Raw genomic sequence first — 26037 nt, forward strand, 5'->3', positions numbered from 1 at the left:
GTCTCCCTCGTTAGGGAAAGGTTGAGCCCGCCTCTGAAGAGAAGGGATAGCACCAGAGGTTCTTGAGTGGAGATTCCTACGATTTTGGATGCATTGATGAAATTTGCAAAGGTTGTAAGACGGGATTTCAAGGTCTCTCCCCGTGAAAAGGTGCTTTAGTATCAGACTCAGTCAGTTTTGATTTCCAATCAGTGAACTTAGAATTAGTTTTCTGAATCTATAGGTTTGGGGGTTATAGTATCCAGAACATTAGTAATTCAACAATTTCCTTTTTAGGGTGTATAAGGTCATTCTGAAAAAAAGCTTGGATTTCTCTGGATCTATGTGAACTTGCTTTTCTAGCCTCGATTTGAAACTGCCGCACTAAGTTTTGAAGCTGTTGCGGGTGGGTACCCAACTGAATGAATGAGCTTGGGGAATCCGTATTAGGATTACTCAGATGGCCACTCGGAGTTGATCCGGTGGGATGGAGATGAAGGGTTTGTGGAGCCGGTGGGATGAATTCCACCTCGATAGAGTCCCCTGTACATCCTTTTTCCTCCAGCAACGGAACTGCTAACTCCAGGAAAAGAAATGTCCCCATTACGTACTATTCAAAATCGTTTCAAATGTCGAATTTCTGGCTGCACATCCAGCTTCCAGCGAAAAGAACACCGGACGCGCCATGAAGGACAGCACACGGGCGCATTGGCCCGGGAGTGTCCGCTTTGCGCCCGCACATTCTCTAGAAGGTGCGTATACACTATTTCTTAGGTAGACAAATACGTATGTAACCCTCTGACTCCTTTCAAGTGACTCTCTTCGTCGCCATATCCGTCTCGACCACGGCCCGGACGAGCCAACCCGGGTATCTCGAGCCTGCCGGCGCTGTCGCCTAGCAAAAATCCGCTGCAGTGGAGGCGCTCCCTGTAGTCGCTGTTCCGCCCAGACACGGCAGTGTGTCTATGACGACCGCCAAAGACCTCAACAGCAGGATCAACAACCTCAATTATCAGCATCAACTCAACCATCACCGACATCGCAGTCCCTGGAGGACCACGCGCTTCCTTGCTCTCCCCTCCCCACTGTCGAAGACCATGACTCGACCGCCCATTTCCTCCCTTATATCCACCTTTATTTCACCCATTTTCACTCCCATTGGCCCATCCTGCATCGAGCCACCTTTAATGCCTCTGATGAGCCACCATTGCTCTTACAGGCTGTCTCTGTGATCGGGTTATGGGTTAGTAATAAGCCTTCAGCTCGAGAGGCGGCGATCAGTCTGCACCGGAAACAGGGCCCTTCCATATTAGCACAGCAGGTAAGTCTCCTTCTTCCTCACAAGAACCCCCCCCCCCCAAAAAAAAGAAACGCACAGCCTAAAGGATGACCTAGGAAAAATGGACAGGCGCCCTCCCGTTCCAAACAGAAACTTCCAACAACAATTCAACAGGTTCGCAAGCGACCGCATCCCGATGTCCCGTGGCCACATACCAAGCAATCCTTCTATACCTGATCTTTTCCCTTATTCTGAGGAGCCACGGCATTAACAACACCAAAGTCAACAATAATAATAATACTGACATCTGCACCACCCCACGCTCCCTCGACCTGACCCTCTCCCTCTCCCCCATGGACCAACACATCCTCTCCCTCCTGGTCAGCACTTGCCTCCGCAATCGAATATTCTACTATCCACAAATGATGGAACGGTATCATCATACCATGCAATCTGTCACGTGCATTTGGATTGGAATGGAGGAACTCAAACGGCTCGGTTTGGCAATGTATCGACTTTGCCGACTCTGTGGGACGGAGAACCATTCACCAGGAAGCGAAAAAGATGAAGCGGATGTGGGGAACGGGAGGCTAGTATTGCGAATTTCTGATCTACAATTTCCGCCTCCAGATAGTCGACATCTCTGGGAGGCACAGTCGGATCGGGAGCTGTCACGGTTACTGCAGATGGAGGCGTGCCGGGGTGGGACACGGCTAGATGGTCGTGACGAGGGGAATTGGATTTCGTCGTGTGGGAGGCTGTTGGATGGTGCGGAAATGGAGCAGTGGTGGTTTTGATAGAAAATATGTTCGTAAATAGTTCCCATTTCTGATTCCAATCGGCCTTGATAGTTCTTGTTGGATAATGTTGGCTAACATTCGCCTACTACTACTTAGTATATAGCAGGAAAGGGTCCTATACCAGAAGTGAAGATGAAAGTATTACATACAGAACAATATAGATAGTCTACCATTCTACTTCCACTGTACTCCGAAATCTCCCGTTGAGTAACTTGATATTCTATCCGGCCCAACCATCAATTCTATATATCATGTAACCCCTCCTAATAGTAACCACATAGTCCTCCTTAAATAGTACCCCTAGAGAACCCTTTTCTCCACCCCCGGCACCAACCAACACACCTTCCCCTCAACCTCTTCCTTCTCAAACACGCGCTTCAAATCCGCCTGATGTTCGGTAAAATGCTCCCACGACTCAAAGTGAATCGGCACCATAACATCCACCCCAATCACTCGCATCAAATGCGCCGCCTGCTGCCCATCAAACGTTATCTGCAACATCCCCTTTGGCGACTCGAACAACGCATTCCCCAGGTTCAGCACTGCCACAGAAACATGCCACTTCTTTCTAATTTCCGCTAGCTCATCAATCCAAACAGTATCGCCCGAGAAATACACCACATTCGGCAATCCATCATCGCTGACCCCGAAGGAGTCACACTCAACAATAAACCCAGTGACCTCTCCACCGGGAAAATGCTTGCATGGCGTACCGGTGATACGGAAGTGCTTGCCGCCGATCAACTTCTCAACTGTCTGCCAGGGCTGGAGGCCGACGACGCCGGGCCGAGGAGCCAGGTTCTTGGTACCGTCAGGAGTGGTGAAGACGCGGCGGCCGTCAAGGAGCTGTCGGCCCAGGGGGTCGAGGTTGTCGACATGGTCTTCGTGGCTAAGGAGCACAGCATCGATGGGCGGGAGGTCGTGAAGCTGGAGCGCGGGACCCTCGAAGCTGCGAAGCGTTGAGGTTGGAGGGCGGCCGTTGAAGCCCCATTCTTTCCAGTCCGCTTTTGCCCAACCGTCGTAGATGTATTCGGACCCGGCTGGGCAGAAGACTGGGTCGGTGAGGAAGCAGATGCCGTCGATGTTGATGACTGCGGTGGCAGTGGTGATGTGGGTGACTGAGACGGAACCTTGGAAGGGAGCCATTTTGGGCCTGGGATGGGAGAGAGATAGCTTATGTTGCTTGGGATAGAAGAAAGAGGATTTAACTTGAGAGAAGATTGTTCTCTTTGTTTTTAAGCTGGATGATCATCACTCAGAGTGGGTTTTTTGGCTCCTTATATGTTTCTTCAAGGTGCCTAGGTGAAGCCATCGCCCCTTCTCCCTCCCACCGGAATTGTTTTACAGCAATATCGAATTATGCTCCTGATAATTAATTACTCGCACGTCGTATGATTAATTGTCTCAAAGATAAGGGATATGTCCCCATGACTCCTTTTTTACAGCTTAGCTGGATAGTCTTCTCCACCTTTTCTAGAAGGTTTTTGTCATGGCATACATCCCACAACATCCCACATCCCACATGCCTCCGAAATTAGATATCAGACTCACCATGCACACCGCATTCTTTGTCATCTGGGGACCAATTTGTGATAAATAAAATCCGCGGTGGCTCCAAAGCCGTGCTAGTAAGGCCCGTGTGAAACAATAGCACCATGAGCTCCTCCGAGGTGGACAGCAAATATGCTTGGGTGATAGTGCTGGCAGTGTTTTGGAACAATGCTCACCATTGGGGAATCCTATCTGTCAGTATCACCTTCTAGTTCACCACACTTGCACTGACACAATTCAGAGCTATGGTGTCTTCCTTGCCTACTTTACCTCCCATTCCACATTCCCCGGGAGTCGAACTCTCGATTATGCCTTTATCGGAGGTCTCTCCGCCTCGCAGGCACTATTTATCTCCCCAATAGTCAGTATCCTCCACCGCCGCATCGGCTTGAAAGCAACAATGGCATTGGGGGTCTTGCTCGAAACCGCTGCATTTTTGGGAGCTTCCTGGAGCCATGAGATCTGGCAACTCTACCTTAGTCAAGGCGTCTGCTTCGGCTGGGGTCTCGGATTGCAGTATCTCTCGACAACCTACCTCATACCCCAATGGTTCAGCCGTCATCGCAGTCTCGCAGCCGGCATTGCAACCGGCGGCAGTGGAACAGGAGGCTTGATTTACTCTCTTTCGACGCATGCCCTTCTCGCGCGGTTCGGCCTCAGCTGGTCCTACCGTATCCTTGCCATTTGCCAGCTCGTCGTCAACGCAACTTGTTTGCTTGTCATACGCGATAGGAAAACGGTAGCAGCACCCAGCCGATCGGTTCATACTATCCTCCGTCTCTGCACCCGGTACGAGATGTGGTTGTACCTCGGCTGGAGCTTCTTCAGTGTAATGGGGTTCATGGTCATCTGGTTCTCGCTGGCCACGTATGGTCGCAGCGTTGGGTTGACCTTGAGCCAAGGCTCGATTGTCACGGCGGTCATGAATGTTGGCCAGATGGTGGGGCGTCCGGCCGTGGGGTTTATGTCAGATGCCGTCGGTCGCATCAACATCGCTACTATCGCAACCTTCGTCAGTGGCTTGCTTTGTTTGTTGTTATGGACTTTTGCCCGCACTTACGCTGCTCTGATCTGCTTCGCCTTGTTTGCAGGCATCTTCTTTGGCACCTTCTGGACGGTATCTCATTCCTCACTGTCTCCTGTCTTATCTTCTCGGCGTGGACGCTAACAGTCAAATGAAACGGCATACAGGTGGTCGGTCCACTTGGAGCAGAGGTCTTCGCGTTGGAGGATCTGCAGTCGGGCTTGACAATTATATGGCTGATCTGTTCGGTCCCTGCTACGTGTAAGTCTTTCTGTTTCTTCTCTGCATCACCACTTTTCTTCTGAAGGTGACCTCTCGAGATACTGATCAAGACGAGAAAAACAGTTGGAGAAGCCATCGGTCTCGAGCTGCGAACCTCGGGAAGGCATGGCTTTTTGCACACGCAACTATTCACGGGATTCATGTACATCGGCGCCGCGCTATGCTTAGTCCTGCTACGAGGATGGAAGATTGGCGAACTCCGGAAACAGCAGCAGCAGCAGGAAGGCATTACAATGGGACGTGGTGCAAGTAAGAAGTATCTGAACTTTGTCGCCGCGACGCCAAAGGTGTAACGCTATATAAAACTGCGTATCTGGCTTTAGGGTGCAGATGGTGATAAAATCCTGGAGTGACAAGTAGAGGGGGTTAGGTATATCTTTTATTATAACATTAGTGTGACCCCTGCTGCTCAGTGGCTTGCGATGTATCGTTTCTGCCTACTTGGCACAAAACACTGTTTTGACATCTTCTGCAGTAGAGAACTTCATATAGCTATGAGTATTGAGAGTTTCATCAACAGGTCGCTTTCAGTCATGAAGATCGATGTCTAAGAGCTCGAGCGGCCGATATCATATCCACCACGGCGCGGGAGTCTTTCAGATCATTCATGACCACCGTTATGTTCTGGTCGTACGTCTATTTACCTCTCTAATACACAGCGATACGAACCACGGCAGAGCTCAAATCATGCGATCAAGAAGGAAGCAATTGCCTCAACTACTTAGATGGAAACTGAGAAATACCTAGCAGCATTGATTCTCGTCTGTTGCGTGTTCTATTAGCTCAAGCCAACGGCATTTTGCCCCATCAACAAATAACGGGTTTAAAGATTATTTTTTCTGTTAACCATTGCCGCATGGAGCACCGGTGTTATCAAGGTCCTTTACAAGGTACCTAACCCTCTTCACACCGATGGATGTACCAAAGGTATTCAACGATTTCTTCATCTCGTCCTAAAACCAACGAGGAAACGAGAACAGCAAAGACTCACCCAGCGATTGTTGCTTTCCCGATGTATATATAGCCAAATGGAATAGTTATATTTGGTATTGACAGATTGATTCATTCTTATAAGGCCAGCACAAAACCTGTCGCCTCATCAGAGTGAGTTGATCTACCAACAGTAGAGTCCTACGCTCGCAGACTATCCCAGTCACCAGACACAATCGATGATCATCATCAGACTCAGGAACCTGCTGCACGTCCTATGTGTACTCCTTATTCTTTGAGGGATCAAAAACTATATTGCAATCGGCAGTTTGCGGAGGCAAGACACTTTGGTTCTGTTAAACGAATTCTGTACTAAAATCTTACTATTTCAAATAATGACAACATCACGAGAACCCCACAATTTCATTCCATGTTGAGACAGCGCATCTTAACCCTCATATTTCTTAGTTAAGATTTGCATCTGGTTGCGATCTTCATCATAACCCATGAAAAAAGTGCCAAAATTGCCAAATTTATCGTAGATAGTAAATTTACCCTCCCAATAATGACTCTCTTCCCATGGATTTGCACCAGTGAACATCATACGGGTACAGCACATGGCGTTGAGCCTTTGATTTATTGTAATCTCAGTTGTCATAAGCCCCCTCCCCACTGTACGCGTCTCTTGGGAGCCCATTGGCCAATAATAGAATATGTTGCAAGGCGCATGGACCGAGAAAAAACCAGTTGAATATTTCAGGTATGGGTCACTGCTACCACCATCATAACTATACAGCTCAACCTTTCGGAATTCGTATTTCGTGCTGGTGAGAAAATAATTGTCCTGATCCCAGTACCAATGATAGTTTGGAGAGTAAAAATCGCCGTTGGCGGTATCATTTCTTTCAAGATTCAAATCATCCTTTGTATACGTCTCTGGGTTTATACCCCGGAGAGTAACTTTTGAATCAAAGGCTGCACTCGCGGTATGTACAACAGTACCATCAGGCTGTTGAATGCTGGCTCCAATCCTTTTGTTTTCGATCTTTGTCGTTGTAACCCAGTAGCGCTTTCTTTGAGGGTCCCCATCCGCGAGGGATAAGTCCGGCTGGGGCTCTTTTCTCGAGGTTGGCAATGCGTGCTCGAATTCGTTTTCTGTGGCTGAGTAACTCCACGATCCCGATATTTCCGTAGCTGGGTTCTCATCGTCGTAGTCAATCAATTTGATATTTTTGAGGTCTGAATCCTTCAGCTCATATGTTGAGGCTGATTCAGGATCAATGGCTTTGATGGTAACAATAACAGGGACCTGCATGTGACCATTGGCATAGAGAGTATCCGTGGCAGCATCTGCTGTGCTGGTCTGAACCTGAAGGAAGGAAACTTCCCAAGAGACCTCGGAAGCTGAGGACATAATGAAAATATGACTCAAAGGTAATATATTCGATGGTGCTGGTGGAAATGGGCTCTGATGATGTGTAGACAGGTGGGTGTTCCTCTGTGCAGTTATTATAGTTTCAGGAAACATACATCTTGAAGGATGATTTATCGCCTTGATTGTCACCTCGGGTAAAGCATTGCTTTGCTACGCTCAGCTCCAAATAACACAAATCTTTCGGGATTTGATTCAGTTGACCTCACTGGGCCTCCTTGTTTAGCTCCGTTGCAAGTGGAGCCTGCCAAGCTGAAATATTGAGGAGTTTCTTTACTTCCCCTCAGCAGGCTCAGCTGCGCCCGGAACACGCATGGATGTTCAATGGCCTGAACTTTGCCACACTTATTCCCCATGCTTGATTGGCGAGCCTAGAGCAATAGTTTGCCACGGTCAAGGTCTCTCGTTTCCGATACTGATGTCTGAAGGAAGTCATCTCTAATACACGGGCAACGTCTATTCATTGCTATATTGTATAGTGATTCCGTTTCCATGAAAGCCCGCCTATCTACTATTTGTTCAGCGTCAGAGTATTAGGTAATGATTATCTGCTGATGTTATGTCGTAGGCTGCTAACCACTCCCTTCCGAGCTTTACTCGGTGTGTTTTCACTAGTGGTTCAGCTAGCAGGATTAACACCGGCACCTACTACCTAGCTTATTATACGCGTCACTATCTTAGAGTAAATTGCCACAATCAAGTCAGTGCTACCAACATCAATTGAGAAGGCTTCCCATTAATCCTGCCTGTGGCCCAAACACCAATCGGGTGGGGCAGACTCCAGTCCATCAGCGGGTCATCCTTCCAATCACCTCATTATGACTGACGGCCACGATTGAGAAGGGTAGTATCTCGAAGATTTGACGGTTACAGTTACAATGATCTAACGCTCTAAATCTCAGCGACACGCAATCACTTGTATGAAGACCCGTGTACCTCGTGCGAAGCACTGGATGGGGCCTGAATTTGATCTATAGCTACCTCAGAGCCTACTCGTTAGAACAGGGGTGTGATTGTATCTCCCCAGTATCCCTCATTGGCTATTTCCCCTCTTCTCAGCCACATGCGTTTAAGCCAATATATCCCTCGTGCGGTTAGTATCCAACACGGGATACATCTCCGAGCTAACATGCACCTGGGGAATTAGTACAATACGAGTTTGTCAGCAGCGTCTCTTTCATTGATCGGGTCCTTCACCTCGGAGAGGCCGATAGGATGAAAGATTACAGTTGTCAGGTTGCCACATCCGGGAGCTCCATATGCAAGAATATCTAACTATCCCAGTTAGCATACTCGGCGTTTCTCATGGAGGAGATTCTCAATTTTCATACCCGAAAATGTACTGCGTTGAATACAGCAAATCTTTAAGTTAAGCAGCACAATAAACCGAGGTTGTAAAAGTCGTGTGGCAATTTCAGCTTTGATTTCATGCTCAGTCGTCCAAACCATACCTTAGACAGCGTAGCTGGCAATTGAGATAAGGTGGCTTGTGCTTCCAGATAAAAGAGCATCTGAGAATCCTTCTAGACCTTCTTGAACATCATTTCAATACTGCCTCCTTGTTCAACGGTCCCCTCAATTACTCGTAGCAGTGCATTGTATCGCCATTGGTGTATGTAATGTAGCTGAGCTTAGCAGGGAGGGTAGACGCACGAATATAGTACCATACGCCAATTGGTCGCAATTCGTGAAAGCCTAAATGATCCTTCAAGAATTAAAGATGAAGTACTAGCTATGGGGACATCATTGGGGGACAATATATGCCTTGATGCTACGCTGTGGACGAGAGAAATTTTCGGGCTGGTTACAACAAGCGGTTGAGAGGTAAAGAAAATTGGACAAAACTAGCAAAACAACATTGTGGGAGGCCTTGTGGGTAGTAGCGAGTTGGCAGCAACGGGAAGCAAACATCTTATTGAGTAGAAAAGTTCAGCAAGTAATCCAGAGCCTGTCCCTAGTAGTATGGATAGACCGACGTCATCCTGCCTCTCTGGGTTTCATCCTCGCCGAGCAATACGCCCACCAGTCGGTCATACCAGTGAGACTGTTCCACGTACTGTAGGGGCGTGCCGGAGAGGGTTAATTAAGACTCTTCAGGGCCAAGGTTCATGTTTGGTGCACCCTGCTTCTGCTGCTGACCTGGGAACATGTGCGGAGAAGGCTGTTGGGGGTGTGTGGGATAAAATACGGGGAATCACTCCACCAAAACAATAACAATTTCTCCCTAGTCGGCTAGACTTTTTGTTTGTCGCCGGTGCCCTACATAGGACGTTCCCAGGCTAGTCTAAACACGAGTTCTATATGAACTTCGCGCTGGGAAAGAGCTATTAGGAGTGGGTCGACATCGCCATAGTTGTAGATAATACGGTTGGGCTTATCGAAGTCGGGACGCCTAGCCAATGTAAACAGTTATGTTAGTTATTAACTTTTCCGAAACGGACAGCAACTGTTATAGATGGGGATAGAATACAATAGATAATACACGACCCAAAAAATCCCAAGGGCCAGAGCCACCAAGAGTAGCAGAAGCCTGAGTACCTCCCGGACATCATCATCCAGAAGGGACCCTTTCGTTGAGGTATAGTTGAAAGTCAGTTTAGGCGAGGATCGGCGATTTCGTTTCAGCGGCTGATATGCTGGCATGTTTGACTTCATTGTGTGATTAGTCGGTATTGCCTTGTGTGAGAGGGTGTCTTGAGTGAGAGGGTGTCTTGAGTGAGAGGATAGTGGTAGAGGTAGAAAGAAAGAGTCTCTGATTGGAGATAAATAAATTCCTTTCATCACCGTAGCTATTGATGATGCGCATGGACGGAATTGGTTCCAGCCACCACTCGACGCTACGGCGCCCAGGTGGTGACGCCATCAAAGTACCCATGTTGGGGGAAGAGCGGCTGAGGCATCGTTACTCCTCAGTATCAAGTGGAACGAACCGAAGTGCAAAGGCTATAGGTAGCAGTAAGATTCTTCATATTTGAGTCATGCAGACAAGGTCGAGCCTCAAATACTCATGAAGAAACAATAGACTGTGTTCATCCTTACTGTAGTCGTTGAAAGCATCATATGCATACGAATGATCAATAAATAGTCTTATTCTAGTCACATTTACAATGTTCCGTCATCACCTGGGGAGGAGAGGAAGCCTTTATAGACAGCAGCGATTGTTGTCATTTGGTTAGGTTCCTGGATACCATAACTTATCTGGTATAAAATACACCTATTGTTAATTGTTGAGACATTCACTGCAGCCAGGCAGCTGTCAGCTGATCCTTCGCCTTTTCTTCCTGCGTGGTCTCCGACCACCACCTCTTCCAACACACAACCGAACTACTCTCTTAAAATCAGATAGATCAAATCCAGTATATCTTTGACCCTCCGTCTTGACATTAATTAATACCTAGACTGGTTGAATGGAAATTGGTCAATTTACCTGACAGTATCTGGGTAAGTTATAACTTAATCCAAGTGGTGATAAACTACTGTTTATATAGCTCTCATGGTCGTATAGTCTCTTCCAAGATAATTCGTATTTGCACCTAAGCTTAAGCTATATCAAGCCAAAATTGAGTGAATTATTGGTGCGAGGACTGCTACTAACAACACTAAAATGACGATCCTACTCCTTGAGCTTAGGATCAAGGGCGGTGTTCGTTGTGGAGTAGTGCAGGACTGTGTAGTATTTTCCAATCTCAATCTTTTTTATGTCATCGTGTAAGCACAGAAATCTGATGCGCTCTAGGTAGAAGTTCTGGTGTTGGGCTAATGTGTAGGAAGGCTTTGAGGTGCTGTCGAGAAGGTGCCAGGTTATGAAGGCTGAAAGCACTGCCACATCATATCATAATGGCGTCTGCAGAGAGCGCATAAATGCGTCAATTAGATCAGCAGTGGATGTGTTATAAATCTCATAGTAGCACTAACTTGTTTGCGTGATCAAATAGACGCAGTAGTATATACCGTAGATATCAAGACCGACTGCAGATAAACGTCTGACTATAGCATATATTCTGCCTGTCAGCTATGGCGACCTTGCGGCTTTCCCTGTTTTGCCTGTGGCTAAGATCTAGTGTCAACGACGAGTAACCGCTGGAACCAATTTCCGCCGACGTGCATCATGATTACCTATGCCAACGAGTATAAATATAATTTCCTGCTCTCTTCCATTCCAGTCTCTTTCTTCCTACCTTCTAGGTAGTCTCTCTATCATTCTGTGATGCAACAAATTGCCAGCCGATCAGACCATGAAAGCCGAAATGCCAGCCGATAAGTTGATGAAAGCAGAAATTCCAGAAGCTCAGATCATCAAAGCAAGCAGCCCATCAACATTAAATCCGGCGTTCAGTCTGCCTTCATCCAAGATCCCCTGGCTACCTGATGATGTCCGAGTTTTCTTCACAGCCATGGCTTTGTTTGTTGTTTTGATGCTTGGACTTCAATGGGGCACAAAAGTTATAGCGTATCCAGTCCACCTCTACTACACATCGGGTCTTTTCTTTGAGTTTGAATGACTAATATGATCCCTAGGGGTGATGAACTGAGTCAACCTAACTGCATCAACTACAACCATCACGATTTTGGTCCGCTCTTAAGAGCTCTTCATGAGCATCATGGTCGTGTTAGGCTCATATTTGGCTGAGCCTCGGGTGGTCCTACCTAGGTAGGCCATCTGGGACCAACGGAGTCCTAGCTCAAAGGTCGAGAAGAATTCATGGCACGAAGAGGCTTTCCTATATGTTGGTCCACAAAATGACAGGATGACGTCAAGGCTTCTATATTGTTGGGCAAGGGTCTACAATGCTAGCTAAACTTCTTTTGTTGATGAGATTATTCTTTCACCGCTGCTATCGATTTGTTGCTACTCACAAGACCTCCCAGACGGTTTAAGTACTAGCTTTATTTGAATGAGTTCACTGGGGACTGCAAAGGTGTAATGCTTCATTTAACATGGCGCCAAGTACTGTGTAGTAAAGATCTGGTACCTGGATAACTATTGTTGGCAGCGCCAGAGTATAGCGCCGACGAAAGAGCGAGCCCTTTCTATTGCTGCTATCTTGAACCGTTTTGGTCTTGGCCGAGTGGTGATTTCCGCCTAACTTCTTCCCGCCACGCGAGGATTGGATAGAAGTCTACAATTGCACTTTACCACGAATTCTTGAATTTTGGGGCTCTGGACCTCGCTTCACCTACAGTTTTTACTTTGTGTACGGGCGCACAAAGGACATGAAACATGACTTCCGACAATCTAGATACTATTCATATATACGATAAGAAATACTAACATGAAACACCATACACAGATAAACAAAGACCTCCCATCCCACAACACACACACAGAAAGAGAGAGATAGACGGCAAGACTATTTATTGCCCTTAGAGGGCCTTCTTGCTAATCGGGAGCGCTAAAAGAAACCTCGTATTAGCCTAATATGTCCATGACGTGTACCGTAGTGCAATGTATCTTCCTTCTGGTACCGGGTGTGAATAGAATTGATCTACCCCGTCAGTGTGATTTCCCCAGGGATAGTGGCCGCAGAATTCGGATGCTCTGCACTTTGTATATAGATTAGCCACCGATTTAAAATGCGAGCGATAGATTCATTTACGCATTGGTGCCTTGGTAAGTTCTACTGCAAGGAACAATTCGCGCACACAGAGTAAATAAGCATGCATTATAAGAGATACAATATGAGATATACAACAACTAAGGTATAAAGCATCACTTGGATGCCCATTTCAAGGAATAAAAACTAAAATACGAGACAGAGAAACACACACACACAAAACACACATCACCAGACACAGAGACAGACAAACCACAAAAAAAAAGAAAAGAAAAGAAAAGAAAAAAGAAAAACGCCCCCCAGCCTATTCAACAGTTTTTTTCACCCTCAGGGGGCTCGGTAGTGGCGGCATACACTCAGACTTCGATAGTTAAGAATATAGAGTCCATATCAAGTATTCCATTAAATGCAGTAGTTCCCAGACTAGTATAGGACTATTTATCTCAGTAACAGTCTTACCGGGTTATCCAGGTCTTCTTAACAGTAGCTATAGACAAAAGACTGAAATGATCTATTAGTTATGAGGTTTCTATTTTATTAATAATATAATATATTCATACATACATAGCATAGAGCCAGGCAATTTCCAGTACGGCAGTCACAAAAGTAAAGATTATTATTTGTATTAAAAGGAAGCTAATCCAACGCTGAATAGTATTTATTGATAATAGAACTAAAATAGAAATATTGAGCAGTTTACTGGGAAGGCAGGAAGAAGAGGCCGAGCAGGTAAGAGAAGAGAGAAATTATATTAAGAGTGGAGCAACTATCTAGTACCTACAACACTGATATTTTCAAGGCTGTATTTCTTTACGTGGAAGACAGGCTTCGACAGAAATCTCCATACTCTTCACTGAGAGTAAGTGATCGTATCCCTGTTTCGCTATTTCTTTCTTGGGGCCCTAGTGAGGCCAAGATATATACGAAGTAATTAGTATCTGGCAGGTGACATGGGATTGCTTGATCCAGTATTACTAATATTGGGCACGAGTAATAGCACCAGCGGCGCGTCAGTAGCTAGAAGCTACCCACAGTAGCTTCAGATGTTGTAGCCGCTTAAGCAGTACGGCCGTATGGATAGACTGCTAATATATCCCGTAGATCACAAGTGATAGACCGATGACAACTTACGTCAAAAATTGCCTCATCAGGCCGTCTAAGGCACTGCAGATTATATCTATGAAGTTAACACGTTATAAAATGGCTCACATAAGAGCAGCGCCGGAACTCTTCACCAGGCTGGCCTGTTTATCCAGTAAGTGATGTTGCAGGATTACCCTGGTGAGACGTTCCCTCTCATGGCACATTCAGAAACTCCCTTGGGTCGCTTTGAGCAACACGCAATGCACATCTCCGGTGAAAGGCAGTACAGTTCCTTCATGATGTATACATTGTATACTATAAATAGAGTTTGTCCGTCTTAGTCTAACAGAAAACATCGTTATATTTTAAAGTGGATGCGCCAGAGCTTATGGGGAAAGCTAAATTCCATGACACGGGCACCCAAAAGACTCTCCAAAGGCTTTATTGATAGCAGAACAAGCCAGACTTAGCCAAGGGGGGAGAAGTAGCGATAGACCAAGTCAAGGCACACCATCGACTAATAGCTGTCTCGCGGTCACGGGAACACACTTCCGGCCGGAATATGCCACCTCATTGCATTTTCAGACTTTCCAAGGCACCAATACGTAGAGAAGTATACAGTTTGCGTCTCATATCACTGGATCAATAGCGTAACATAGTACAAGTTGAATCGAACTGAATTGAAATCTAAACACCCACCATGCCTGCATCAATGGGAATGGGTATGTCCTCTACCAACATGACGGTGCGCATGCCTACTCTTCACCGGTGGTGTAGTGTCACGACGGGAATTCGTCTTCTTTGTAACGCTAGATCCCACCCAAGCATTCCAGTTGGACAGATCACTCACACACGTCGCGTTAATCGACTCGCCAGCCACACTGGCCAGCGTCTCTCCATCCCGAGTGATGCTAACCACCACCTTACCAGTCGCACTGCCATACTCCACGGCGCCATGATAGAGTCCCGCGCCGCTGTTCCGGCCGTGTCGGGCCCAAGTAGCGCCCAACGACTTTCCACCGACGGTGACAGTGACATTGGCATGCGAATGAAGCATCGCAGAGTAGAAGATCTTGTTCTCAGCTACTTCAGCAGGTGGGTACAGCGTCTGTCCCTCGCTCGCGGTATTACCCGTCGTACCTCCGGTGCCGCAGGCCTCAGAAGGGTTCGGTCGGTACCAGGTGACGATGCCTTCATCGCCGAGAGTAGCGTTTCCATTCACGTAAGTGTCAATAGCGAAGGGGAGGAGATCTCTCCATCCATCATGAGGCATGTTCTCGATGTAGTTGAGTGGTGCACCACCAGTGGTCATAAGACTAATCGCATCTTCGCGGATAGGTCCAATGTAGTGGCTCTCGCCGTAGTCGTTCCAGGTGAGGATCTCCACCCACTCCGGCTGCAGATCCCAGATCTGCTCCCAGCGATCGTGCCACAGGCTGTCGCCGCGCCAGAGCCAGTTCTTGCTGTATGAAGCGAGATTGGTGTAGAACCACGGGGAGGCAGGCATCATGTAGGGAATGTCGAGTTCGAGGTAAGTGAGATCGGTTGCATTGCTCATGTTGTTCGGACCAGATGGCCAGGCACCCCAGCTGAAGAGACCATCGACAATACCTCCCCCACCAGCCTCATATGCGCCCTCTGCACCAAGAGAAGACCAGTCCGGGACGAAGAAGCAGTCTACCTCGGACTTGATAGATTTCCAATCCGTCGCGTAGGCAGTACCTTCAAAGGTGGAGACGAACGCCTTTCCGTTATACTTGTAGTGGGCGGAGTTGGAAGCGTATTTCTGGAGGTAAGTGAGAATGTCGGATTCCGGCCAGGCACCGGTGCCTCCTTCGTAGTCGAAGGAAAAGAAAAGCTTGAAGCCGACTTTGTTGGCTGCTTCGAAGGCGAGAGCAGCTTGGGTTGCTGTGGAAGAGTCGCCGTACCCCATGTTCAAGGCGAATGCGTCGATATGGGCCTCCTGGGCCAATGTCATATCATCTTCCCAGTCGGCAAGGGTGTAGTTCCATGCGTTGCCGACGATGAAGTGGGCGAACACGGCGGCGCCCAGCGCCTGGTTGGCACATAGGAGCCCGAGGAGGGCGATGGAGAACAAGTTCATCGTGAGAGGGCGTCTTAGCCTGTCTGCACGAGTGGAATAGAATTGAAGGATAAAATGTGAACTGTACTAGTTCGATAAAGGAGTGACTGTGGGCAGATAGCCCGGGTGGGTGGTGAAGGAAAGTGGGCGTGATGCTGGGACTGGTTCGGAGGCATTCGAGTCTTTATAAACGGCTGCCTTGTGCGAGCCAATCAATAGAATGGGCTTCGCGATGCAGGGCTGTGACCAATGGGAGGATTTTCTCTATCCCATCTGCAATATCAGGACAGACTAATGCAAGCCGTCAGGATGATTGTGGCATCTTACAGGCTGGTTGCCATAGGGCGGGGCGTTTGCTAGATCCATTGCTGATTGTACTTTCACCCATCGCGTGGGTCGATGTGAGGGCAATCAGGAACATTTTCTCCAGTCATGAGTCAATCCGTCGCATCCGAGGGAGCCTCGTGGGAAATTAGTAGTATGGCGTGAGTGTGTGATGGGTATTTTGGGCCCCATATTGTCGATAATTAAGATTCAATATTTGGTTCTATGTGGTATGGTTCATTTCCCGACCAAAGAGTAGACAAAGGATCGGAAACAAAGAACAGAAGCTTATCAGGACGATGTGGTCAGTGCAATTTAATCGGAATGATCTCATTTACGGCTCGCCAATGAACGCCTTTAGCTTAGATCCTGGATGGATCCGAAGGTGCAACGGCGCAAGGCTGTTCACACCAATGGGTTGCGGCCATGCTTAGCGCTGACTCGGTGTTAGTGGGGGCCCCGAGACACCAAACACCAATGTTGATGCTGCGATAGCCCTGCACCCAGGCGGATACTTGCATTGATTAACCACCATCCGGGCACACACCAATGAAATCGAACGGTGGCATGGGTATATGGGGCCGAAAATTCTACGATGAAACGAAGTTATCCAGGGGCTGGTGCAAACTGAAACAGGTTCACCAGGTCTCAAGTCACCAACAGCTGACCTGTCAGAAATTTGGCTCCACCACCCACACTGGCCAGTTCATGTCGTGCAGCGCTTCTGACCGAGTGTTTGAAAAGGACGCAAGGTTGCTGTTGAAGGTTCGACTTGAATCCCTTCTTCATTTTCTTCCGAACAGCATCAGAGAGAAACTCTGTTGTATTCGTGTGTCGACTTCACCATGATCTACAGCTTAATATTAATACAGCTCAATATAAGGCTGAATCCCAACACTTCGCCCCCAGCATCGACTCTTTGTCTCCATACCTCTCTCCGCTAGTCACGGCTAATTGGTTTGCCACCTGCCTGCGAATGTCCTTCATTAAACCACAGGAATATTTTCCTGGTCGCATACCAGCGATCCAACATCTTCCTTGCTCGATGTCTACTCCGTACTTCTCAAATCTAGGATGCGTTCGCTCACCGGGTCGACTTTCCGCGTATTCAGGGGCACCCGGTTACACCAACATATACATCCCTCTTCCCTGCTAGTGACTGACTCTAGATCATATTTTAATTTCGCTCTTATCTCAAAATACGTGTCCGCCTAAATTAACTATCCATGAGTCATATTGTTAGGTTTTACGGACGAACACGCAAGGAGCATAATTTTCTCAACCTCGTAGTCTCTTGGTGCCTAGTGGCTAGATACGTGCTGGGACTGCAAGCTAGAAACAACGATACCCGAAAGACTTAGGTCAGGCCATTAATCTACAGGGCAAGGAGAAAGTCGGATATTGTCTATGATACGCCTATCAGCAGAAGGGCTGGTAACATTCCACCTGTCAATACCGATCCCCTGGCTCGGTTTTGATCGCAGCTCCTTACACTTTCTGATTTTCGACCACACATACGTCAAAGCGACTACATATAGTCAGTGTCGCAGAATGAAAATAGTGAACCACAAATCTAAGGACTGCCTGTAATGACTTTAGCTAAGGAGCTCGTTGGCAACCATACCTTTTCTGGGGTGTATGTGAGAAATCTTAGTCTATTGACTGCGTAAGCAGGCGTTCGAATGCGAACACCAGGGAAGGGAACCTTACGAAAGGACCAGGCCCCCCAGAAGCAGTTCACGCAAGCCACTTTGAAGAGTTCGTCTCCAAGAGTCATATATAGAGCGAGACAACTATACACATTCTTAATTGGTAGATACATTGACCCATTCTGAAAAGATACTCGGCCAGTCCGCACAATCACCAAGCAGGCTGTCTACACCCGATATCCCTGACGTAAACATATCCTGGCCATTTGACCCATTACCCAACCCTTCAAGGAACAGATCACTCTGTTTCATAACTTCCCAGAACTCTGACTCTCGGATGCTCCCATTTACCATCGGACAGCGGGTCGAAGGTGTAGGCGGACCAGCAGCCACATCCTGACAAATGTCCTCCCCTATAGAAGATTCCCCCCTACTGCCCATTGACATTGGTGATGAAGACTCCCCGCTAGCCGGAGCATACGTTGACAAAACGATATCCAATACCGATTTGAACATGAAGAATACATCGGGTGTATCTCCGGTCTTTGTCACCGAAAGCCTTGACATTCGATGAGAAAGACTCTCGAGGTAGATTAACATGCTTGATCGTGTCCTGGTTCGGAAGTCGTTCCATGTTGGGCTCATTTGGGCAGGGGACAGGAAACAGATATGTGAAGATGCGCTGATGGTTAGAATCAACTGGCACCAGTCTCGAATTGAGAAGGATATGTATTGATCCTGTGGGATGGAAAGGAAGTATTCGAAGAATGACCGGATTTCTGTGACGCAGGAAGTGGCTTGGTCGAATAAGTTTTCGTGGTTGGCTATGTTGCTTGATCGAGGATCGAGGATTCGGAAAGGTAGAAGTGCGATATGCACTTTCAGTGATAACATGAAAAGACGTAGAGGGACAGTGGGTATGTCAGTACACAGTGGCTGGGAAAGGTTGATGTGCATACTGCTGTTAACATTATGGACTCGTTCAAATATCTGTAGCTCCAGGCGAAGAGATTCCATTTTCTCTTCAACTTTTTGCTTCTTGGTGATCGGGCATTTCATCGAGCTATATTCGAATTGGCATCGTATGATCTCCTCAAATAAGACGTGAAGTTCAGACAATTGGAACCTCTCATCATACGGCTGCTTTAGTCGCTTATTGGCATCCACCGCTTCTTTGAGATATTTATACGCCCCATCATCACCACGCCGGCGGAAGCCAACAGACAGCCTGTACAGTTTATTAGACACTTAACCCAAATCATTCGAGACAGACTCACAGAGACGAAAGACTAAAACACCCAAGGCAGACATCCCGGGCAGCCTTGTCATGCATGTTTTCCGTAAGCTTTAGGTCAATTATCATAGTCACAAGTATCTGCATAAATTGCGAGCCCTGGCGACTGAGCGGCCGGATATGTAAGGGACGCCTAGATTATCACTGTTAATACCAGTCACTACACATGATTTGTAGCATACCATGCCATATAAACCAGTAGACCTTGAACATAATCCATGCTCTTTTCCCCATAGAAGATTATCCTCTCACTTAACACACGACGAAAACGTTCATCCAGCCTCTTTTGCAAAAGTGGCTTTCGCGTCAAGGACACAGTCAGAATAGCCAGTAATAAGAAGGGTTGCGATGCTGCCATTGATGCTGCCGTAGTCACCTCGGGCACTTCAATGAACGGGAAGTATGCCCTTTGCTGCCGGAACTGTAACAGTAACTCCTCGGCCTCGTTCATGTTGAGGTCCATTCTGCTGGACCTCGACTCACAGTCTACAGCATCACCGACGTTGGGTGTGGTATCTCTGGGTGTACAAATATCCCCTTCTTCTACAGTCTGGCCTTGCAATAGACCGCGATGTAGCTTGCGTAGCTGCATCACCTGGTCTTCCTCTTCTTTAGGCTTCTTTTGAAACAGCACCGAGACAACATCATTACCATGGTGAGTAGGAGCCTTCACTACTTGGCTTCTCGGGCTCTTTTCACTTCTATTCGCGATCAGCGAATGGTAGAGATTCAGTGAATATAGGGTACTCACATCATCGATGGGACACTCCCCGAAATTATACATATATATCCAAGCTTTGCGCATCTGTTCGAGTCAGTATGATAAACCAAGCATACATTACTGGCCAATTATTACATACCTTCGACAGGCGTCTGTTCCGCTCCCTTTCTCGTTGGGTATACACCGGATTTTGCGCGTCCTACATGGATCGCAAGCTTTGGAGGTCCGCGGGCGTGGACAGATAAATTTATAACTGTCTGCCATCAGTAATACTCCCAAAAGAAAGCGATGGACGGATTGAAGAACGATTGATGGTGATGACAGTCAGTTAGAGCGCAGGAGTATATGGAGGTGCGGAGGGAAAGCCAAGCCGAGCTGACGGGCGGATGGCAGGTTTAACCGGACATCCCGAATGGGATTAGCGCCGATGGCATCTTGCTGAGTATGGAGTCTACACAATGCGGCCTCAAAAAGTGGTCTGCTCTAATGTAGTCTTTGGAATCGACATTTGTCAAGAAAATATCATTCGTCATAAGCTACCTGAATGGAATCAACAATGTCTCTTCTCCGTCACCGTGGCCTCTTCTCAGTACTCTATGTTGGAACGGCATTCCTTCAAGTGGGCTAAAAGAATATATAGTACCGTTCGCCAATGCTACCACTCAAAGTAACAGTGCGACATGATTACAATGTCTCACCACCATTTCCTCAATCCCCAACCTCACACTTCATCCTCATAATCCACATTCCTGCTCGGAAAATATCCCGTCCTAAGCACATGTTCCACCAACGACCCCTCACCACCCCAGACCTCCCGCCCAAACGCAGCAATCATATCCAGCCCATTCAACAACGTCCCCGTAGTCCAGATCTTCCCATCCCTTACCCATCTCTTCTCCACCCAGTTCGTTCCAGGTGCCATTTGGCGAAACAACGGCAAGAACGAAAGTGGACCTGTAGCCGTCTTGCCTTCCAGGATGCCCGTCGCTAGAAGGGCGTCTGATGCGCCGCAAACAGACAGGAACGCCGAACATTCCGCATAGCACTTCCGGAGAAAGTCTTTCTCAGTGGTGGTGGCTTGGTACCCCATTTGGCCGGCTCCGATGAGCACGATGTCAAGGGGCGGGCAGGTGGTGAAGGAGTCCTGTGGGAGTTAATGGGGCTGTTTTGTGATGTGGAGGATCGGGATGGCGTACCGTGGGGATGACTTTGAGGTTTCCGCTCAGAGAACCGGGTGTCTTGCCATCTTCGGTGACCCAGTGGGTGACGAAGTCTAGGGCTTGGGATTTGAGTTCGGGGGAGATGGCGAAGGGTGGGAGATTCTCGATGAAGTCTTTGCCAAAGTTGTGGAAGAAACCGATAGGGGCGATGTCAAGGTGCTCGGTTACGCTGTATTATGGATATTTAGTTACTGAACTGTTTAGGAAGTCGTGTGTGCATTGCAACTCACGTATTGAGCAAGACAACGCCGACATGAATTGAGCGTCCGGGGTTGCGAAGGTCGAAGGTAGTAAACATGTTGAGTGAATGGTCAATGAGAGTTGATCGGGAGAAGCAATTGGAATGAAACTGTTGTTCTGGAATGGCCATACATCCACAGCGAGTATATTCTCTTTTATAGGTATGCTGAGGCTTCTTGTATACTTAGTTTTTAAGGACATGATTGGTCGAACTTCATCATGCATGCGGGACGGCTAGAACTGCCATCCACCGTTCCGTCCTCGGTTCGCCATGCCTCCCGGAGAATGGCAAGCCTTAACCCTATATCCTGACTCCGACAACTGCAGAACTTGTGATGTTATTTGTTGCTTAATGAGGAAAGTATCATCGGGCAGTTCCTTTTTTCTAAATTAATATTAATTGGCACGTCATTTAGTATGTAGTAAAAATACAAACGAAAATATATACAGGTGTGCTGAAACACAGTTATATTGCTTCATCCACTCCCTCTGAGATCTTGATTGTTGTCTGAACATTGACCTGATATAGAGCCTGCCATGACCCAGCCCCCAGGGTCAAAGCATCCCGATTTCTATCCGAATGGCTCAGACGAGATGTGACGGTGGTTACTAGACGAGTCTGCGACTTGCCTGGAACAAAATCCGCACCCCAGTTTTCTGAGTTATGTAATCTTTCAGCATCTGTGGAGATGTTCGAAAGAGGATGCGCCTCTTCACTGCGCTTTTTGCCACGAGAGTTACCTCCATAGTATGATCGAGTTTCGAAGACCCAAAGAAATAAGGGGCGAAGGGTGGCGAGACTCCCTGCGGTAATGCCGATTCCGATTTCAATGATGGACCAAAAGTCGATTTGGTAGGTTGCATCTGCTGTGGTTAGGGACGTGGTGATGGAATGACAGGTTCGACCGGACTCACAGAGAAGGTTGGTGTCATGGTAGGTATGCAGGTATGGGATTCGAATGATCACGGCGACGCTCTCTCTAAAACAGGTTCAGCATATTTCCTTCTTGAAATCGAGGGAATAGTGCACGTACAGAGCTCCTAGGCTAAGGACTCCTGCTAATGCAATCTTTGTCCGGCGGTCCATTTGCAGGCGCCAGATCAGAACGGCGGGCATGATCCCAAGAGTAATATCGGAGAACACAATCAGGAAGCTGTAGAGATAGCCAATGTCCAACAGTATCTGCCGCTGTATGCAGCTCCCATGCTGATTTGCAGTGACATGCGACCAAAAATAAGAGACAGGTTGGCAGCCGGCTAGGAAGACAAGCCAAATCATTATCCCAGCGACTGTTACAAGGCAGGTCACTGCCCACAGAACAATGCGGTGCGCTTTTTGCACAGCTAGCCTGAGTAGGGCTATGGCTATTGATATTTTGGTGATCGCGGCCGACCAACTATATAGCATTTGACATAGCCACCACCACTAATATCGTATAGTTAGAGCAGGGATGTTCATGGGGTTACTCGCGTCGAGGTAGAGGGAAACTCATACATACCAGTAGAGCCTGCTCCATTGTCTTAGGATCGGTGAAGTCCTCGTTCTTATGCCCAACACCCCGCTTTGATGCAACCATCCAACATGCATCCAGGGCTATGAATAATGCCTAAATGAATATCAGTCGCCGTCGTGATCTTAAGATAACCCGGAACACTACCAAGGCGATCACCATCAAAGCATCGTCCCACCCAAAAGCGCGAACCGTATAAAGACGAACAAAGGTGCGCAACGCGACCGCCATGATACTCACGCTCATCATTACCGCCGCGCAGATAAAGATGGCCAGACTATGACCGACAAGAGGCATCGAGGAGCCCATTTTGATAAGGGGTGACCTGATGAGTGATTGAAACCAATTGATCGCATGCCGGCTGCCGTCAACAGGCCTTGCAAGTGAGGTTAACGCATGCTTTTATTTACATGTTCATCCGTGCGGCCCCTCAGTTAAACCAATTTATGTGAAGTCTCCTAAGTGGGCAGACTAGTAGTGATTGCGCAAACAAAAAGTCGAACATGATCGTCGACGGAAAAAAAAGTTGATCGACCTGCAAGGAGCAGGCAGACCCATCTTTTTGGAAGAATGACAGGGGGTGAGCCAAGCGGAGCAGATCCCAGCGGGACCCATCCATGTTGCGGATCGATCTGACTCTGACAGGTTGATGCATCAACTGCAGTCGAATAGCTCGGTCCATGTGCCTTCAAGACGATCTAGTTTCGTCTGTAGTCTAATACTTGTCCCACAGCCTCAGGATATTTCATGTCTCCCCTGGATAAACAGGCAAGTTTGATTGACAATGCCATCCGCGCCCCTTTGAAACGCCCGGCTGAAGTAACGGGTGAGACACGAATCCTGCAGCGGGTGTTTCTCAGCCGCCAGCCGAAACAATCAACGGCAGCTAAGTCATAAACGCTCAGGGGTTGGGGATTGGGGGCTGCGAACTGTCCACAGAACAACGGGTCGTGGTTACCTACTGACCTGCAAACAATCGGTCCAATTGGTGAACCTGGTCAGCTCATGACCGTGGCATAAATTGGCTTGTGGGAGTGAAACCTAGAAAAATTAAGCTAGTCCTGCTTATAACGTGGATGGAAGAGAGGTAAGTGGACAGGACCAGGCGGGCCCCTCTCTTCCCAAAGCCCCGGCGCAAACGGTTGTTTCATGTTGAAAACCCAAACTCAAAATTCTCCGGAAATCAACTTTTGCCGTGAATTACCCGGTAGTTAACTCATCCCTTATATTAACCCATTTATCGACATGGAAAAGACTCGCCAGGAGGGGTCTATTTTTCAGTCTTTGTTCGATTACAGTGGTGCTCTGCTAGTAAGTGGCCATTGTAGGCCAACGATGTCTGGTTATGGAAATATTGATCAACTTCAGCATAAGGCAATGTCTAGCACGGGGTAGATCCACTTGACTGGTGCTTTCAGTGATGTAGATAAGCTTAAAGCATCCTGTGATTACCGGTCAGTAGGCCTGGGTCCCGTATTGGCATCAGCCCACATTTCCACGGGTCCCAGGCACACAAACTTCTCCCCAGATACAACACCTATTGCCACATATGATGGGGCTTCTAGGCTCGAACTCCGCCAGGATAAGGTATGATTGCGAAAGCAGACTATAGTGACTAGAGCCGAGGCTGGGAGTCCAAAGAACGCATGATCGGATACATCTTCATTCTTTATTTTGAGCATGCACGGTTGGTACACACGATATCACTGCCTTCCAACCTAATTGCCTAGCTGCCTTCCTAATCGAGAATTTTCCCTGGCGGAATCAACCTTAATCACTTGCAATTGTCGACAGGTCATTTTTTTCATCTGTATCTTGAATTCATGTCGCAAATTTGAGTCAACCCAGGACTTGGCAGTTTGTGAAAGAGGGGTAGTCTCCCACATGTCAGTTACCTTAGCACACGACAAGGTTGCGAGATCTTCACTTGCCTCTAACTACAAAGCCATCCGGTCATTGACCTAACATGTGCATGTCTGATAGCTGTAGTGTTCCTAGATGTGTAAATCCAAGGAAGAAGAGGAACGGAGATGTGGACACGTGAGACCTGTTGCCCCTTTTTCCCTTTATCTGACCGCTTGCCCGTCCAGTTATTCTGCCACCCAAACACACTGTTCTGTGTCAAATGTGCCTTGATGCCTGCCCCAATTATCGATTTGGAATTAAGCTGCAAAAAGAGATAACCGATTCATTGTACAACGTAGTGAGTTACAGATCGCTCCCACAATGACAATAACGGAAGGAAGAAACTACTACCTGGGCCACTGTGATACCGCGGAAAATATACCCGAGTGTTGTTATTCTTATTTCTCCGATTCCACAGCGCAACAATAATTGTGCCACTTAAGGTTCGGTGGGTAGGTTATATCTGGTGCTGTGGTGGGCGCTGCTAGTCATTTTCGTGCATCTCTTGGCTGCTATTGATTTGACCATATTTATATGAACGATTGGCGGATCGAGTACTATGTCGACTGCCGTATAAACTAACAAATGTTCGATGTCCGTTGTACTTTTCGAATACTGAACATATATTTCCAGAATTGACAAGAGTCACTATTGCAGAGTTAACTTCTCTTATTCTCTAGGAATCATACTCTGGTTAAGTGTACAATCGAGCCACATCTATATTCTATGCTATACGCCGATGTTCTGGATTCTAGGGTTGTCCGAGGATATGTCCGGTGAACATGCTCCACCGGACGTCCACCGGAGCGTATCCGGACATCCTCACCTCCGGAATGCGGGACTCGGAGGACAGGCGAGTATCTCCCCACCAGATGTGCGATAGCAAGGCCTAACTATTATGAATATTGATACCATATTCCCGGGACGGCTCTGGTTACAGGCGGAGCACAGGGATTCTGCAAAGAATTGTGTCCAAGTTCATTGCCGAAGATGCCCGAGTTCTAGTCTTGGATATTGTAGAGCCGGGCCCAGAAGACTCACAAGGTGACTTCTCGAACAACGTAACTTATGTTAGCGGAGATGTGACCTCTCCGGAAGACTGGCAGAAAGCTCTTGAACTGGTCACTTAAATTCTGTTGTCGACAATTCCGGTGTACTGATTAATTCATTCAGAT

General features: G+C 47.5%; 10 protein-coding genes across 10 annotated transcripts; 5 read left to right on the forward strand and 5 right to left on the reverse strand.

Moving 5' to 3' along the window:
- Positions 1–573: 573 nt before the first annotated feature.
- On the forward strand, positions 574–2055 carry An08g09560 (uncharacterized protein; the record flags this gene model as incomplete). Its single annotated transcript, XM_059749315.1, has 3 exons — positions 574–731; positions 793–1300; positions 1375–2055. The coding sequence occupies 3 exons, from the start codon at positions 574–576 to the stop codon at positions 2053–2055; spliced, it is 1347 nt and encodes a 448-aa protein (XP_059606221.1).
- Positions 2056–3547: 1492 nt separating this feature from the next.
- Positions 3548–5567, forward strand: An08g09570 (uncharacterized protein; the record flags this gene model as incomplete). Its single annotated transcript, XM_059749316.1, has 5 exons — positions 3548–3628; positions 3710–4621; positions 4701–4881; positions 4979–5202; positions 5436–5567. 5 exons carry the CDS (start codon positions 3548–3550, stop codon positions 5565–5567), a joined length of 1530 nt encoding a protein of 509 aa, XP_059606222.1.
- A 726-nt stretch (positions 5568–6293) lies between these two features.
- Positions 6294–7259, reverse strand: An08g09580 (uncharacterized protein; the record flags this gene model as incomplete). Its single annotated transcript, XM_001393031.1, has 1 exon — positions 6294–7259. The coding sequence occupies one exon, from the start codon at positions 7257–7259 to the stop codon at positions 6294–6296; it is 966 nt and encodes a 321-aa protein (XP_001393068.1).
- Positions 7260–11524: 4265 nt separating this feature from the next.
- On the forward strand, positions 11525–11907 carry An08g09590 (uncharacterized protein; the record flags this gene model as incomplete). The annotated part of the gene is made up of 2 exons (XM_059749317.1): positions 11525–11679; positions 11796–11907. The coding sequence occupies 2 exons, from the start codon at positions 11525–11527 to the stop codon at positions 11905–11907; spliced, it is 267 nt and encodes an 88-aa protein (XP_059606223.1).
- Positions 11908–12935: 1028 nt separating this feature from the next.
- An08g09600 (uncharacterized protein) lies at positions 12936–14284 on the forward strand (the record flags this gene model as incomplete). The annotated part of the gene is made up of 6 exons (XM_059749318.1): positions 12936–12977; positions 13401–13438; positions 13528–13561; positions 13632–13691; positions 13934–14087; positions 14241–14284. 6 exons carry the CDS (start codon positions 12936–12938, stop codon positions 14282–14284), a joined length of 372 nt encoding a protein of 123 aa, XP_059606224.1.
- Positions 14285–14624: 340 nt separating this feature from the next.
- An08g09610 (uncharacterized protein) lies at positions 14625–16019 on the reverse strand (the record flags this gene model as incomplete). Its single annotated transcript, XM_001393034.3, has 1 exon — positions 14625–16019. One exon carries the CDS (start codon positions 16017–16019, stop codon positions 14625–14627), a length of 1395 nt encoding a protein of 464 aa, XP_001393071.1.
- A 1673-nt stretch (positions 16020–17692) lies between these two features.
- Positions 17693–20250, reverse strand: An08g09620 (uncharacterized protein; the record flags this gene model as incomplete). The annotated part of the gene is made up of 7 exons (XM_001393035.3): positions 17693–17850; positions 17947–17977; positions 18143–19199; positions 19249–19398; positions 19448–19966; positions 20017–20070; positions 20126–20250. 7 exons carry the CDS (start codon positions 20248–20250, stop codon positions 17693–17695), a joined length of 2094 nt encoding a protein of 697 aa, XP_001393072.3.
- A 272-nt stretch (positions 20251–20522) lies between these two features.
- An08g09630 (uncharacterized protein) lies at positions 20523–21504 on the reverse strand (the record flags this gene model as incomplete). The annotated part of the gene is made up of 4 exons (XM_001393036.3): positions 20523–20610; positions 20712–21130; positions 21183–21375; positions 21437–21504. The coding sequence occupies 4 exons, from the start codon at positions 21502–21504 to the stop codon at positions 20523–20525; spliced, it is 768 nt and encodes a 255-aa protein (XP_001393073.3).
- A 408-nt stretch (positions 21505–21912) lies between these two features.
- An08g09640 (uncharacterized protein) lies at positions 21913–23266 on the reverse strand (the record flags this gene model as incomplete). The annotated part of the gene is made up of 4 exons (XM_059749320.1): positions 21913–22426; positions 22481–22872; positions 22946–23053; positions 23198–23266. The coding sequence occupies 4 exons, from the start codon at positions 23264–23266 to the stop codon at positions 21913–21915; spliced, it is 1083 nt and encodes a 360-aa protein (XP_059606225.1).
- Positions 23267–25695: 2429 nt separating this feature from the next.
- An08g09650 (uncharacterized protein) lies at positions 25696–25992 on the forward strand (the record flags this gene model as incomplete). The annotated part of the gene is made up of 2 exons (XM_059749321.1): positions 25696–25736; positions 25803–25992. The coding sequence occupies 2 exons, from the start codon at positions 25696–25698 to the stop codon at positions 25990–25992; spliced, it is 231 nt and encodes a 76-aa protein (XP_059606226.1).
- Between the last annotated feature and the right edge of the window lie 45 nt (positions 25993–26037).

Source organism: Aspergillus niger (genome assembly GCF_000002855.4).
Source record: "Aspergillus niger supercontig An08".
NCBI classification, from domain to species: Eukaryota; Fungi; Ascomycota; class Eurotiomycetes; order Eurotiales; family Aspergillaceae; genus Aspergillus; species Aspergillus niger.